Source organism: Saccostrea echinata, unplaced genomic scaffold (genome assembly GCF_033153115.1).
Source record: "Saccostrea echinata isolate AGI-Se365-2 ecotype Australia unplaced genomic scaffold, CSIRO_AGI_Sech_v1 ptg000025l, whole genome shotgun sequence".
Lineage (NCBI taxonomy): Eukaryota > Metazoa > Mollusca > Bivalvia > Ostreida > Ostreidae > Saccostrea > Saccostrea echinata.
The window spans coordinates 6,572,467-6,587,180 of NW_026889774.1; the positions used below are offsets into that span (position 1 = coordinate 6,572,467).

General features: G+C 33.0%; 1 protein-coding gene across 2 annotated transcripts; it reads right to left on the bottom strand.

Annotated features, from left to right (window-relative positions):
* Nucleotides 1–368: 368 nt before the first annotated feature.
* Nucleotides 369–13,824, bottom strand: LOC133192541 (major facilitator superfamily domain-containing protein 8-like). 2 transcript variants are annotated; one of them, XM_061328537.1, is made up of 10 exons: nt 13,731–13,824; nt 7,348–7,501; nt 6,473–6,716; nt 5,891–6,004; nt 5,048–5,239; nt 4,498–4,594; nt 4,081–4,215; nt 2,878–2,981; nt 1,280–1,578; nt 369–843 (listed from the first exon to the last, which is right to left on the bottom strand). In XM_061328537.1, exons 1-10 carry the CDS (start codon nt 13,805–13,807, stop codon nt 628–630), a joined length of 1,632 nt encoding a protein of 543 aa, XP_061184521.1. In that variant the 5' UTR covers nt 13,808–13,824; the 3' UTR covers nt 369–627. The 2 variants fall into 2 exon arrangements, with proteins under 2 accessions (XP_061184521.1, XP_061184520.1); XM_061328536.1 differs by lacking the exon at nt 13,731–13,824 and adding an exon at nt 7,950–8,053.
* Between the last annotated feature and the right edge of the window lie 890 nt (nt 13,825–14,714).

Here is a 14,714-nt window from a genome sequence, read left to right on the forward strand (position 1 = left end):
TGTGACACACATATGGTTAATGATATAACTAGGACATTATGGCAATGTATCCTGCAATATGATATGTAGATTGAAATAAACAGGGATTGTAACATGACAGATTCATGACATGTACATGTATCTTAATTCCATTTCAAACAGTTTTCACATGTATAAATGCTAATTAATTTATAAACTAAGATATAACGATATTGTGGAGTTTGATATGCAGCTAATTTCTCCAAACAAAAATTATTTTGACATCACCAGTGATTTGGGGTATATCAGTGCATGTCTATGAGTATTAAAACAAAATTTAAAAACAATCGAAGTCATGTTGAATAATAAACAATTAAAATAGAGCACAGATACCCTCTTCTTTCCTCATGAACAGGCTCTCCTTTAAAAAAAATGCTGGCACTAAAAGATATCCATGAATACATCATTGATGCATATTATCACAGTACTGCATCAGTGTTCATTATATAACCCTCTTAATTAAGGCATGTCAAGAAATATGAGTTGTTGCAACTCAGTATACTGTATACAATAAATATTTTAAAAGTAGAATATAATGAAAAATGAAGGAAATTGATATGTTTAATATCCTGAGCATTTACATGCCACTGCATAAAACTGTCGTCTGTATTATATATCTGAAGGGGGTTCCATTCCTTTCTCAAATCTGAAAGGCACCAGGCGCTTATACACAAATAAGATCCAGCCCAAAGTTAGAATGATCATACCACACATGGACAAAAATGTCACCCTTGGACCAAATGAATTATAAATTAAGCTGACAAATATTGGTCCCACGGTTCGAGCAAGGCTTCCTGAGGCTGTGAGGAAACCCATCATTGTACCCTGAAAGTAAAAATATATTTACTTGTGTATATATTATACTGTTTCAGTACACATTTTTGTCTTTGCAGGGCTGAAGGATGTCTTTGTTATATAAACATGTACTGTATATTTCCTAAATATATGTGAGGAATTTATTATCATGTAGTTTTGCAAGAAGCAACACTTGTGAAATAAAATTACTTGCTTTCATTTTAATGATGCTAAAATCAATGTAAAATATACAAGTCATTTTGTGATATTAAAAGTACTCACATAAATCAAGGAATCTAAAGTATTTATTGTGAGCAAATTTGAAAAACATTCTGTCAGTAATTCAAATTTTCAAAGCACTGACATTTTAACAGTTTATTTTTACAATGTATACATTTCAAATCACAATGTAACAAACTATGTTTCAACCAAACTTTATAATAAAACAAAAAGACATTACACAAACCTGAGGCTTTGGTCCCAGTATTTTGGAATACAAGGCATATGACATGACATTTCCTGTTGGATATCCTATGCAAATGAGCGCAGTGCCACAAAGAAATTGGGCCAATGTTACAATGGGGGTATAGGCGCACCACTGGTAGGCATCTGGACACCCAGTGGCCTCAGGATTCCCCCCTGAGCTGTTACCGACCACTGCTGGTGCTTTGATGGACTGGTTGTGGTATGGGGATATAGTCTGGGCAGATGGTAAAACAGTAAACCATGACTCGTTTATTGATGGTGTGCTGTTTGGGTAAATTTCTGTAATTACAGTGCATATGTCAAGTTATGTTCAAATCAGTTTCAACCAATTAATTACCGTATGTTATTCATTTCTGTACTCAAAAGTTTTTCACAGTAACTCACAAAAACTTAGATAAGACAGCACATTAAAGGGTGAAAGGAGATAAGTCAATAAAAAACTGCCTTATATAATTAATTCATCATGTATAAGAGATGCAATCCTAAGTTTATTTAATATTGATTGCATGGCTTTTACTCTATTTTGAAGATTTCAATGTAAAGGTCTGTACTTGGAGTATGACCTTGACCTTTGACTTACATCTTTACCGATGTGCCTCTGTGGGTGATGTATGAGCCAGATGTGCCAAACAGAAAATCAGCTCAAGACAAGGTTTTTCATAAGAGATCTGTTACGATCCTCTGTCATAGAAATGTGGTTCAAGGATACTGCATAAGCACTTTTGTATGAGCCAGATAAGGCCAAAAGAAGAGAAAATACTTGGACACCCCTAACCCTTGGGTATTCTTTTGGTAAAGTATGAGTCAGATAGAACCAAAGAGATGCTCTAGACAACAATTTCTGCAGAGATATTTTGAACATTGACCTTTGATCTATATTTAATTTATTGGTTTGAGGTCACTGCACACATCCTTTACCCCCTGCACTCTATGGCCTTGTTTTGGCTAAGAGAGAAATATGCTCATGACAAGATTTCTTAAAGAACTCTTCTATGACCTTGATCTACGGTCAAGGAAACTGATTCATGGTCACCGTACACCCTCTACCCACAGGTGCTTCATGGATAAAGCATGAACCAGACTCCTGACTGCAGACCTTCAACCCAAAGGTACTCAATGGGTGAAATATATGCCAAATAGGGCAAAGAGGAGAAAATATGATTGAGACAAGGATTTCTGAGAGTAATCTGCTTTGATCTTGGACCTTTGATTTAGAATTGGTTCAATAACAATGCAATCTCTTTACCTATGTATACAGGCAGTCTGTAAGTGAAGTTTGAGCAAGATTAGGCCAAGGGAGAAGAAATATGCTCCAGACAAGATTTAAAGATTTTTTTACCTTGACCCTTCATCTCCTTAAAATTAGTTTAAGGTCACTGCACACCCTCTAACCAAGGGCACTCTATGGGTGAAGATTGAGCCAGATTGGGCTGGATGATTGATGTAGGACAGACAGACAGATGGACAGCTGTCTGGACTGATGGATGGACAGACTAAACACTACAGGGCACCCTCAGAGCAGGGCCCTAATTATACAAATAATCAATGGAGGAAACAAAAGTTTGAAAATAAACTTACTGGCCATTTGGGAGGGAGGGTAGTTGTGTCCCCATGGAAGATACACCACGAAGCCCAAAAGACAACAAACAAGTCCTCCAATCAACAAAAATCGCTCATTAATTCTGAAGTAAAAATTGATTATCAAAATCATCTCAGTTTGACATATAATACTCAACAAAAGGTTTTATACATAAATGCTAGGAACCCTCTATAGTCTGTCATCCTCAAAACGTCAGCAGTCCTAGCTGAATCAACTCACTGCTGTCGGACCCCTGAAAAAATTTCATTCAATATTTTACGGGCTTGCTTCTCTCATTGAGAAGCACCAATCAGATTGGGGCTTTAATAAGTTTCATAAGTTTTACAGGTTGTTTGTCACTGAAAAGTTCAATGGACTGGTCAAGAGATAAGAAAAACAATTTGTAAAGATTTTAGGAGATTGTAAAGATTTTAGGAGATTTTAAAGTCTTGTAATATCCTAGAAAGACATCACTGCAGTCAGCCTGTAGATGAAACTGTCAGGGATCCAATGGCAACAAGTTGACTCAGGCCCCCTGATGTTGTGACTCAGTGGATGATACTCTGCATACTGTAGAGTACTACTTCCATCTATACTGTATTTTTTGTATTTTTATGCAATCAAAGTTATATGCCCTTTGTTCTAAAATTTAAAAAAAATTGTATCATTCCATTTGATATCACTCCAAGGATTCTTGACATTTTTTCTGACCTACATCAATTTATTGAACATATATATTTCCTATCTAAGTTACAAAAGTGACCAGTTTAAATATTGTATGTGTACTCAAAAAAGCAGGCTTCATATTTTAGCGGCTTTTGTGTGCAGCACAATTTGCTAATTCATGAAGACTGCTAATAAATCATTTATAAATACGGACATGTAGCGCAAATTCATGAATACCCCAACAACTCCATACCCAGTGGTTGCGCTAAATTTTGAATACGCCAATTCATGTACACATACAGTATACATTGTCTTTGAATATTTTTCCTGGGGGTAATTGACAGGTACCCTATTTTGAAAATAAAATTTTAGATAAGCTCAGTTTTTAATTACATCTTTATACGATATAATTTTCTCAATGTCAAAAAAACTTTTTTCAATATAGTATAAAAATCCTACTCCTCCAAAATAATTCTACCATAATGTCTGATTCAAGTTTATAGATGAAATTAAAATAACTTATTTTGAATTCTTACTTTTTAGAGAGAAATTTGATGACAATGAACACTAAAATAGCTACCACTCCCCCTACTGCTAATATTATTCCATTGTACAGTGTGGCGTGTGCTCGAGTCCAAGCATACATATTCATGGTCAATGGTGTTCCTATTCTGGAAAAAATAAAAATGAGACAATGGTTTACTTAATTTCAGAATTTGGATCTGTGAAATGTGATTAAACTGAAAAGAAATTTACAATGAACTTTCATGAAAATTTTATCAAAATTAAAAGTAGAATTTAAAAGCATTGAGTAATATTACAAAGGAAAACTTTAGCAAGAATCAGATATTTTAATGTTGATCTAGTATGTATAATGGAATGCATGAATTGCTAAATAATTATTTCAGAGACTCAATCTTTGTGGAAGAATGATTTTTTTTTCAATTTCTTACGTCTCAAAGACAGCAAAGATAAACAGCACCACAAAAAAGATGATGTTAGAGGCCACAACAGCAAAGATATCTGGAGTATATTCAGGAATTTCTCTGCCTACAATCATTAATTAAAAATTTTATAATATATTATTTTTTTTTAAAAGTCAAATAACAAAGATCATCATTTATACATGTGTATAACTTACTAGAGTGTTGCTTATATTTTTAAAAATTATTAATACATCTTTATCTGATGAAGTTGTAATTTTGCAGATCTAAACATTCTATGTGCTTTTTATAATACAGTCAAACATTGTTATCTCTAACTCAAAGAGACAAAGAATTTAAAGAAAAACTTTGAGATATACAAGGATTCAATGTATCAAAGTTAAGTTACATAAAGTAAAAGTTGGTGGGACTGCTCACTCACTTCACAAAAATCGATAGTACGAGATATTGGTGTTCAAGATAATGATATTCAACTGTATTTCCTTTTTAAATCAATTAATATCTCAAACACATTTACACATGAAGTTTGAAGGACTGGTTTAACTTAAAACCCACAAACCTGTGTCTTGAATGCTGAAGTTATATTCTTCATCTACAACCCGGTGTTCCCTGAATACCACAAACAATAGGATGAGATTAAGGAGACCAACTAAGGCACTAAGGAATGCTGGAGCTGTGTACAGATTTATCCGTATCCCAGACTTATGGACTGGTCCGGGGTATCCAATGGGGACCATAGCTGTCTGGATTGCTGCAAAAAAAATCTTAAAGGTAAAGAATATCGCAGAGGCTTATAGCCTTCTCCATTAATATTTATTTTCTCATTTTCTTAAAAAAGTTTATAATTAACCAAAACTTATTTAACAAGCTTTGCTCTATATGACTTAAGCTTTGAATGGATTTATTAAGTTGGTACAAAGTATAACTGGTACATGTAATACATATTTCTGGTAACTTTTGTTGTAGTTTTTTGTCAATATACTGTATACCAAGTTTCATTCAAAGCTACTTATTAAATAAATTAGCATTATAAAGTTTGTGACAAATACCATGAACTTTCTTGCAACAGATACTTCATTTCAATAAAAAAAACTTGATCCCAAAGTCAAATCTTCATAATTCAGAATTACTTACAGACTCATGCACATGATGCAACCTCAAAAAAATTTATGACAGGAAAAAGTTAATTTAAAGTATCCTTACAAGTAATTATATTACATACATTTTTTAAGGGTGTGTAACCTTTGAACTTAAATAATTACAGTCAAGCTGTGTTTTTACTGCATGCACCTGCATTTTCCATGATAAAAAGACACTACATTGAAAGAAAAGTTCCTGACAGAACTTTAACATGTGCCATATTAAGTCAGGTGGAAAAAGATAAATAATTTTTCCCTCATACCTGGTCCTACAATAAAGCCGATTGCTTGGAAAGCACTGAGATTCGCCATGGCTGCTGTTCTCTCTTTGATTGTGGTGGCTCCAGATAGGTAAGATCTGACCACCGCCACATTTCCTATACAACATAAAAAAAACAACAAATTCAGAATTACAATTGTCTGCTTTCACTGACGTTCACAGTTGTGGCATATGCCAATTATCTACAACTTTGCAATCATTTGTTATTATAAAATTTAATTTAACAAATTAGCAGTCTATAAAATAATGTACATCGATGTATTATAATTTTCTTTTTCATTCATTACAATATGGTAGCTAGTATCTAAACAGTGTCTAATTTACTGATCTTATCAACATGCATGATCAAGGACATGTATACTGACAGTGAATAAATATCATGTTAATCTGTTGATAAACATACTACATGCAAGTGCACTAAATTAACCTTTCATATCCAAATATTAGTACATGCAACTACACATTCAGTTTCATTCACTTATGTAAAATGGCAGGGACACAAACATTGACAAGATCTGTAACATACATGTATTTCAAAATTTAAAAAAATTATAAAATGAAAAACCTGCACCAAATCCAATTAATGCTCTGGCAGCAATCAGAGCCACTAGTCTGTGTTCCTTTATGTCTTCCAGATAGGCATACAGAATGTTAGCAAGAATGTTAATGATGAGAGACACAACCAGAGGCTCTCGACTTCTACCCAAACAGTTAGCCATCTTGCCAAAGAAAGGAGAAGCAATGAGCTGACCAATACTGTAGGAAGCCACCACCCAGCCCAACAGATCTGTTGTTGCATCTGTGTCCAGCTAAAATTACAGGTTATCTTTTAAAGGCATGCCATTGCAAGCAGAGGGAAAAAAAGGGATGGCAATTTAAGCTAAAATCCTAAAATTGAGGTCATTGTGACCTACTTTTTTTTAGTTGCAACACACTTCCTTCTAGACATGCATGAACTAGTAAAGTTTGATTTTCTAAGTCTTAAAATGTGCTAGATTGATATGGTAAAAAGTTTAGAACATCAGACAATACAGAGTATTTGAGCTGGCATGACAATTGTTGCTTAAATACCTTTAAATCAGTGCCTTCATAAAGTGAACATATTATCTTTTAAACTAACTAATTAACATGCTCCAGTGCATCTTACAGTACATGTAGTTAGCGATTTATCAATACCTGTTTTATTGATGCAGAACAAACATGCTCTGGTTTAGCATTAGTTCATTTTTGCCAAGTGATAACATGTCATATAGTGAACAATTATTAGTGCATCATTGATGCATATAACCATTAGATCAGTATTTCATGCACACCTGTAGATTCTTTAATTTTCATGCATAGTTGTAGAACCTTATACATGTATCTGTGTCTCTATATATTCATTCAAATCTTAGGTACTTCCTATACCCCCTTTATCATAACTAGACTAAAGTTCCTTACCAGTTTCAGAAACGGCCATATTGAGGACATACAGATGGAGAAGGACACACTACTGAGGAACATCGTGAGGTACATGACACGGATGGACTGCCATCGACTCTGACGGACTTTTGGGTTCTCAACAAATGTATTGCTAGGCATGCCATTGGATGTGCTGAAAAAAAGCTTTGTCCCATTATTGACTCAGTACAATTTCAATGTAAAATATTTTAAAGAGCAAAATGAATCAGGCACCTAGCAAAAATACAAAAGTTTGCAAATTCTTCTATTTGAAAAAGTTTCTTAAAAACCAAACATACAAATTATAATTATCTGTCCAACATGGGATGATATCCTGGAAAATTCGGAAGAAGTGGATTTACCACTGACAGAGTCGATCAAAACTCTCATCTACGTATAGTCAATTTACTGTGGACACAATCCATAAAACTAATAATGGATTAACCTTATTTAGCAGAGTATGCTTCTATCTGGCTTAAACAAATATAAACAAAGAGGTGGAATAAGTGGCCCTCTCTGTCTACCTCCTAGCTAATATTTATTGTCTGCTGCAATTTTTTTCTCTGTGTTATGCATCCAGAGATAATAAGCATAGTACCTACCCATTATATTTCCACATTTCAATCTCTGCTTCCACCCTTTCATTCTGAGTGAAATATTTAATAGACACAACCGAAATGTTTTTGTCCATGGTTTAGTAAAATGCTATAACCAGTTAGATTTTGGTTATATAATTTATGAGATCTGATTCCTGGACTTTATCCCTTGTTTTAGCACAAACTGGGAAGAGGGAATGTTGTCAGGGAATTACAGGTAAGTAGCGGTGCTGTTGGGCCGTAATGAAGCATCAATAAGAAAGGTGCTGTAATTTCCATAAGGTCCTCCAATATTCAATCCATTAGAACTGGTAAAATCAGCTGTCCAAATTTATTGTAGATATATATATATATATAGAAATGATGGTTAATAATAATTAACTTGAAATTCAACAATTATATTAAGTTTAACAAGTCAAATTGAGTCTTAACAGAGTGGGATATAGCCAGTAAAGCATCTGGCCTCTGAACTATAGAAAGTAATTATTAATTAATGAACATAGCTTTTTTGTAAGATCGACTGAAACTAACAATAATTGAATTGTAACACTAACCCAGAACTGTGTTAATAAATAAATATTTACCTCCACTGAATATTATCTCCCTTATTTCTTTTATGACACTCAAAAGATCTCCTCTGTTACAACATAGTAATGTTTCCAAAAATTACTATATTCACATCCAATGAAAAAAATTAAGATTCAAATCCTCATCCTTCAACCATAATTATAGTATTACATGTACATCCGTGTACCTGGCATACCCAGTTTGCACTTAAAACACTACATGCTGAAGTCCGTGAACATTCCATGAACTGTTTATTGATAAACTGTAATACGTTCATGCAGGACATTCATACCATTACATAATGTAGTTAGATAAGACTTATCAGCTGGTGACTTAATTGCTTTAACTGGCACATTTTGGGACAAGTAAAGAATCAAAATATTGCTGGGTTGTTACTTCCTTAATCACTTTGCATTTGAAAATTAATTCACCTGATATTGATCTTTTATACTTGTGAACTGGCCATCTGTTGATAATATTGTATATTCTATTTAAATTTACCAGAATGAATGTTTTGTAAAGAATTAGTGCTGTCTGTAAAATTCTAGGTAACTGTGACCATCAAGACTGCAGGATGTCAGTAAGTGCATGGACGATAATTAAATTCATAAGATTTTTCAATGGAGAAAGGCCAGTTACCTAACAAGGTAGGGACCAAAAAAGAGTTTTTGTTTTTAAAAATGTAATTATAAAAAGTTTAGTATTTATTTTATGATGATAAAATCCCTGGGGATTACAAGAAAATTCTTTAATGGATGAATTAGGAACTAGAAAACTGACCAGTAAGCAAGGGCCCGCCAAGGGTAGAAATATAATGGTGCAGCTTACAGAAAGAGAATTTTACAAAAAATAAAAAATATATGAAGACTATGCAACAACAACTGTATTTATAAAATTTCAAGATAATTCCTAAATAACCAACAACCTGTAAATAGTATCCTTGTATTTACATAAGGCAGCAAAATATATCATTCTATAATAACTCAATTATTTAAACAAGAATAAAGCATGTGTTTTATAAAATGCCAGCCTTCAGAGAATGCAAATATCACCCAGGCTTGACCTTAACTTCAAAACAAACATCAGTTGCAGACAAAGGTGTTAATCTATCTTAAAGTGACAGATAAAGATAAGCCTCTAAAATTTTCTGCACCAAGCAAGATAATTAATCCCAGGGGATTACTTGTACTACTCTCTCATCCTTTTCTTCTAAGTTTACAATAAGAACATTTTCATTAATGATAGAATGAGGTTATTATCGGAATACCTGTTAAAATTAATAGTATTCTTGAATTTACATGAGGCAGCAAAAAATAAATAAATAAATAAAATGAAAAAGATATCTTTATGTATATTTTTAGAATTTAATAAAATCAACTCATTGTGTATTTTATCAAAATAAAGTATGAACATTATTTAAATCCACATTTTAGAGAATGTAAACATCATTCAGAAATGACCTTCAAAACAAACTTCATTTGCAGACAGAGGTTTTAATTAATCTCAATTTGATAGAAAAGATAATGCTTTGGATTTTTTCAAGAGGAAATTAGTTAATTAATCCCATTGGACTCATCGCAGCTTTTATAGTTTACAACAGGAACATTCTCAGCAGTTATCTCTCTTGCCAAGTGGTGGCGTCTCCATATGAGTGAAAAATTCTCGAGAGGGACGTTAAACAACATATAAACAAACAAACAAAAGCAGTTATCTCTCTTTGCCCATTCATTCTTATATAAAGTTAAGGAATCTACCCCTCCACTCCAGCTCCAAACTGGATGACAAAGAGAACCAAACTTAGCATCAAAATATGTCTTACTGTCTATATAACCAACATACCAAATCTGAACTTAATTGCTCAACTATTAAAAAAAGTTATTAGAAAAAAAACCCAGAAAATTTGTGGACAGAAGAATGACAGATGGACAGACAGCTAGACAGATGGACAGACAGAGTGATTACTATAGGGCACCTGCAAATCCTTGCGGGGCCCTAATTATCATGTCATATGCTCCCATTCTTTGTTAATTGTTACCAGCATCATAAAATAGATGCTTTGTATTCCTTCAAAATGATGATTTATTTCCTAGTAACTTTATTCATAATAGACTCTAAAAAAGTACTAAAAAATTCATAAGATTTTAAAATAGTATTAAGAAATAATCTTAAAAAATTCAATAAATAGGCTTATGGGCTCTTATGCTCACCCAAATTTATAGGGCTATGAAAAACTCAGTCCCACCGCGGACTTGAACTTGGGAATCATAGGAGTCGTTATTGGACATAAATTTTACAATGAGTGTTCATTACCAGTCATTGCATTCAGCTAAACTGTGTCCTCTAGACCTCAGGAGTAAAGAGGATCAACTTGTAATTAAAATGCAATGCATTTTTTTAATCATATATACATGTATTAGCAACTTAGCCCCACCCTGAGGTTTAAGTCCAGGGGACAAAAAATTCAATATTGGCTAAAAAAAAAAAATTAGCTCAATATCTGCAATCATTTAGAAAAAAAAAAGTGCAGAAAACCATGTGGGACAGACTGGCAGACAGACAGAGGGACAGATAGATGGAGAGACAAATTAACATGCAGAATGAGAGACAGAAGATGGATGGATGAAGAGGAAATCTATAGTCCTCTCCAGTTTCACTGGTAGGTGACTGTCAAGCATTCTGAGAGTACTAAATAAGGAATACTAGTCCCAGTATTGGCAAGTGTAATCTAGCTGGTTTCTCTGAAAAATTAAAAAGGCCAATAATAATTTTAAAAATCATTGAAGGGGTACAAAATGCAAGCTTGATCTATAATTCTTTATGGTTCACTCACATACCAAAAATTGGCTCAATATAACCTGCAAGCGTTTAGATAAAATACTACAGAAACCCAAGTAAAAAATCTGGTTCTCCCTTAAAAATTAACAGACCGTGATTCTGTCAAATAACATTCAAGCATAATGGAATGCAAACTTGATCTGTAACTCCTCAAGTCCACTCATACACCAAGAATCAGTTCAATATCTGCAAGCATTTTAAAAAAGTGCAGAAAACTAAGTGGGACAGATTGATTGACAGATGAAGGGACAGACAAATAGACAGACAAAGAGGAAACCTAAAATCCCCTCCAGTTTCACTGGTAAGGGACTAAAAAACACAAGTATAACCAGATGGGATAGAGTCAACTTATGCTTTTAAGCCTGCTACACATGTTAGCTTTGTAAATGTAAAAGTGATGAGTAACCATCATCATAACCCTTAGAATTCATTTTAAGGATATCCAATCTTCATCCAGGAAGGATAACTCTTAAAATTATTATTTAATTTAAAAAGTCTCAAAATTAAGCTTCAAATTGAAATCTTTTCATGCAACAATTTTCATTTTATGCATCTCAGTATGATTTAAGATTTTTTTAAGTCTTAGAAACGGTATTGTAAAAATTTGACATTTATATTCCATGAAGTAAAAAAATAAATGCATTTTCATAGAAATCAAATTTCCTTTCAACTAGCCTTAGACACCAATGTTTATTAGCATGATATGAAATTAGAAGTGATCTATGATGTCTTACACTGATAGTAAAAGCATTTTACATTTTAATTTGTATTTTATAACAAATGAACTAAATAGAAGAACTAAAGTAACAAATAGGTATGAAAAAGTGCAATTTTCTCAAAATGCCTGGATACCTAATATAATTTTTATAGTAAAATATATTTATTGATCAATTTTCAATCAAAAAATGCATAGCGGGTACTTTTATTTGCATTTCCTGAAAATATATTTGAGATTTAATAATTTTACCTATATAATATATGATTAACTTTATTGCTGAACTATGAAGAAATGCCTTGGGTAAACATGGTAAATACACATTATTTTGAGAATTCAGACTCTGAGACATTTTTGTAGGCATTTTCAATTTACCCAACTCCTGATTTTCAGGACCTGATGATTGGACTACCTTAAAAATAATTATCAATCCTTCACTTAATTTATAACATAAAAACACCTCTATTTAGAACATTCATAATGTATCCATCACCACAAAACATTATTTAAATGCCAGCATTATTAATCCCCTACTGGTGAAACCCGAAGGGACTATAGGTTTCCTCCTAAATGTCTGTCTATCCATCTGTGTGTCCTTTTGTCCTACTTGGTTTTCAACACTTTTTTCTAAAATACTTGCAGATATTGAGCATGTTGAGCTGATTTTTGGTATGTGAGTATACCTTGATGAGTTACAGGTCAAGCATACTAATAATATTATATTAATATAATATATGGTATAATAATATTTAAGAGAATGATGGAATTTTGTAGTAGACAGCCAAGGGGTTGTGGAAATAGAAAGGACACAAACCTGTTGCTTGTGATGGTGATGGATAGCAGGGATGTACTGTCAAATCACTTATTTTCATGGGTGTCAAATTTTCATGGATTGATCAGGGAAAAAATCGGGTTTGTGGGGATTTGATTTCATGGATGAAGAATTGTTGAGTATAGTAATACATGAATATGTGAAAAATTACATTTTGTGGTACATGTATATTTGTCTTGATAATGATAAATCATATGATACATACATGTATCAATTAACACTTCTCATAGACAAACAGGTTTCCTGCACATAAATTATAATGACTCAATCTCCTTATCAACTTATAAGGGGTAGAGGGGGGTCCAACTCCAAGATGAATTTTGGGTTACATTGTATAAATTTTAATAACTGAAAATCTTGGGGGAAATCTGAATTTAATATATAGATGTTAATTTAAATTGATCTATATTCAGGCATAATTTAATTATGATCAAAATTTCAACAACCGAAAGAAAAAACTCATCTTTGGATTCTGATGCATTAAATTGAGGTGGTAAGAGCTTTGTTCATGGTGTTAGAGAAACTGTCATTTGGTCTAGGGATTTTTGCAGCAATTAAGATACTAGGCCTAATATACTAACTGCATGTAGCTTTCTTATTTTTACTGGTGCATGATCGCGCGCGATGCTGTTTTTGGTTGAACAATTACTTTCATTTTCCACTGCTCTGGTCAGTCCAATAAGCATAGCACAAAACTCTATCAATATTCCACTAAGACTGACTTCTAGTTTGATGTTGAACTACATGTATCAGTAAATCACTAAATGGGGACAAGTCCATGTGCTCGCTTATCGATATAAACCAGATTTTTCATTAAAAAGAAAATACTTTACATTACCCGTAATCGGTATAGCTGTCATCGTTTGGTGGATGTGATTTCAATAAACTCTTTTTCTCGTCAACTTTCCTTTTCATGTTGTTTGTTTCTTTATCCTGCACCCTGACATAATGTACGTACGGGGGTCTAGACAGTCACATGATTAACCATGTGACATATTTTTGTAGCGATTAATTTTTCTCTCCGAGTTATCTTTCTTAGTACACAATATTTCACCCAAATACATTAAATTTTATAAATCTTATTCAAACAAAGCTAAGAGTTGCACGGCATATTTGGCTCCATTTTTGAGATTTGCTTGGACAAGCATTAAGTTGTTTAACTAAAGAGACATCACTTCTTTACTGAACAGCTGCTGAAGGAGACACCTATTTACCTATTTAAAAACGTTTAATAAGTATATATACTTGAATTGGGGGGGGGGTGTTATTTATCTTCAAATGATTCAAGATCCGGGGGCTCGTCTTTTGAAATTTTAATTTTTGTAAAATAATAATAATAATAATAATAATTTCTTTTAATTTTAGAATACATGTACGACAAGTCGACAAACTAATATTACACTGTCAGTTAAGGAATAATACAAATGAATGAGAAATTTTTGCATTAACTTATCTATCCAAAATGGAAGCTGGGGATAAAGAATAATAAATCTAGATATCGAATGATTATGACTTTATCCCATTCTCTTTTCCTAGGTTCACTATTCCCCAACTTTAAGAATGATACAGACGATACCAGTAGAAACTGGGTAATTTTATCTTCCACGTACCTGTTATGCGCACATTTTTCTATACCTGAATTTCGAATACATGTGCGCAAAACGGGAACATTTTCAGCCTTGTAACCGAGACACAATGTATGTTATTTACATGTATGTCTCTGCGGGAAAAGAAATAGTTAAATAATTTGACCGAAATTTATTGATCCAGATGGGTCGGAATGACGCACTGAATGACGGAAGACATGAGGATGATATGATTA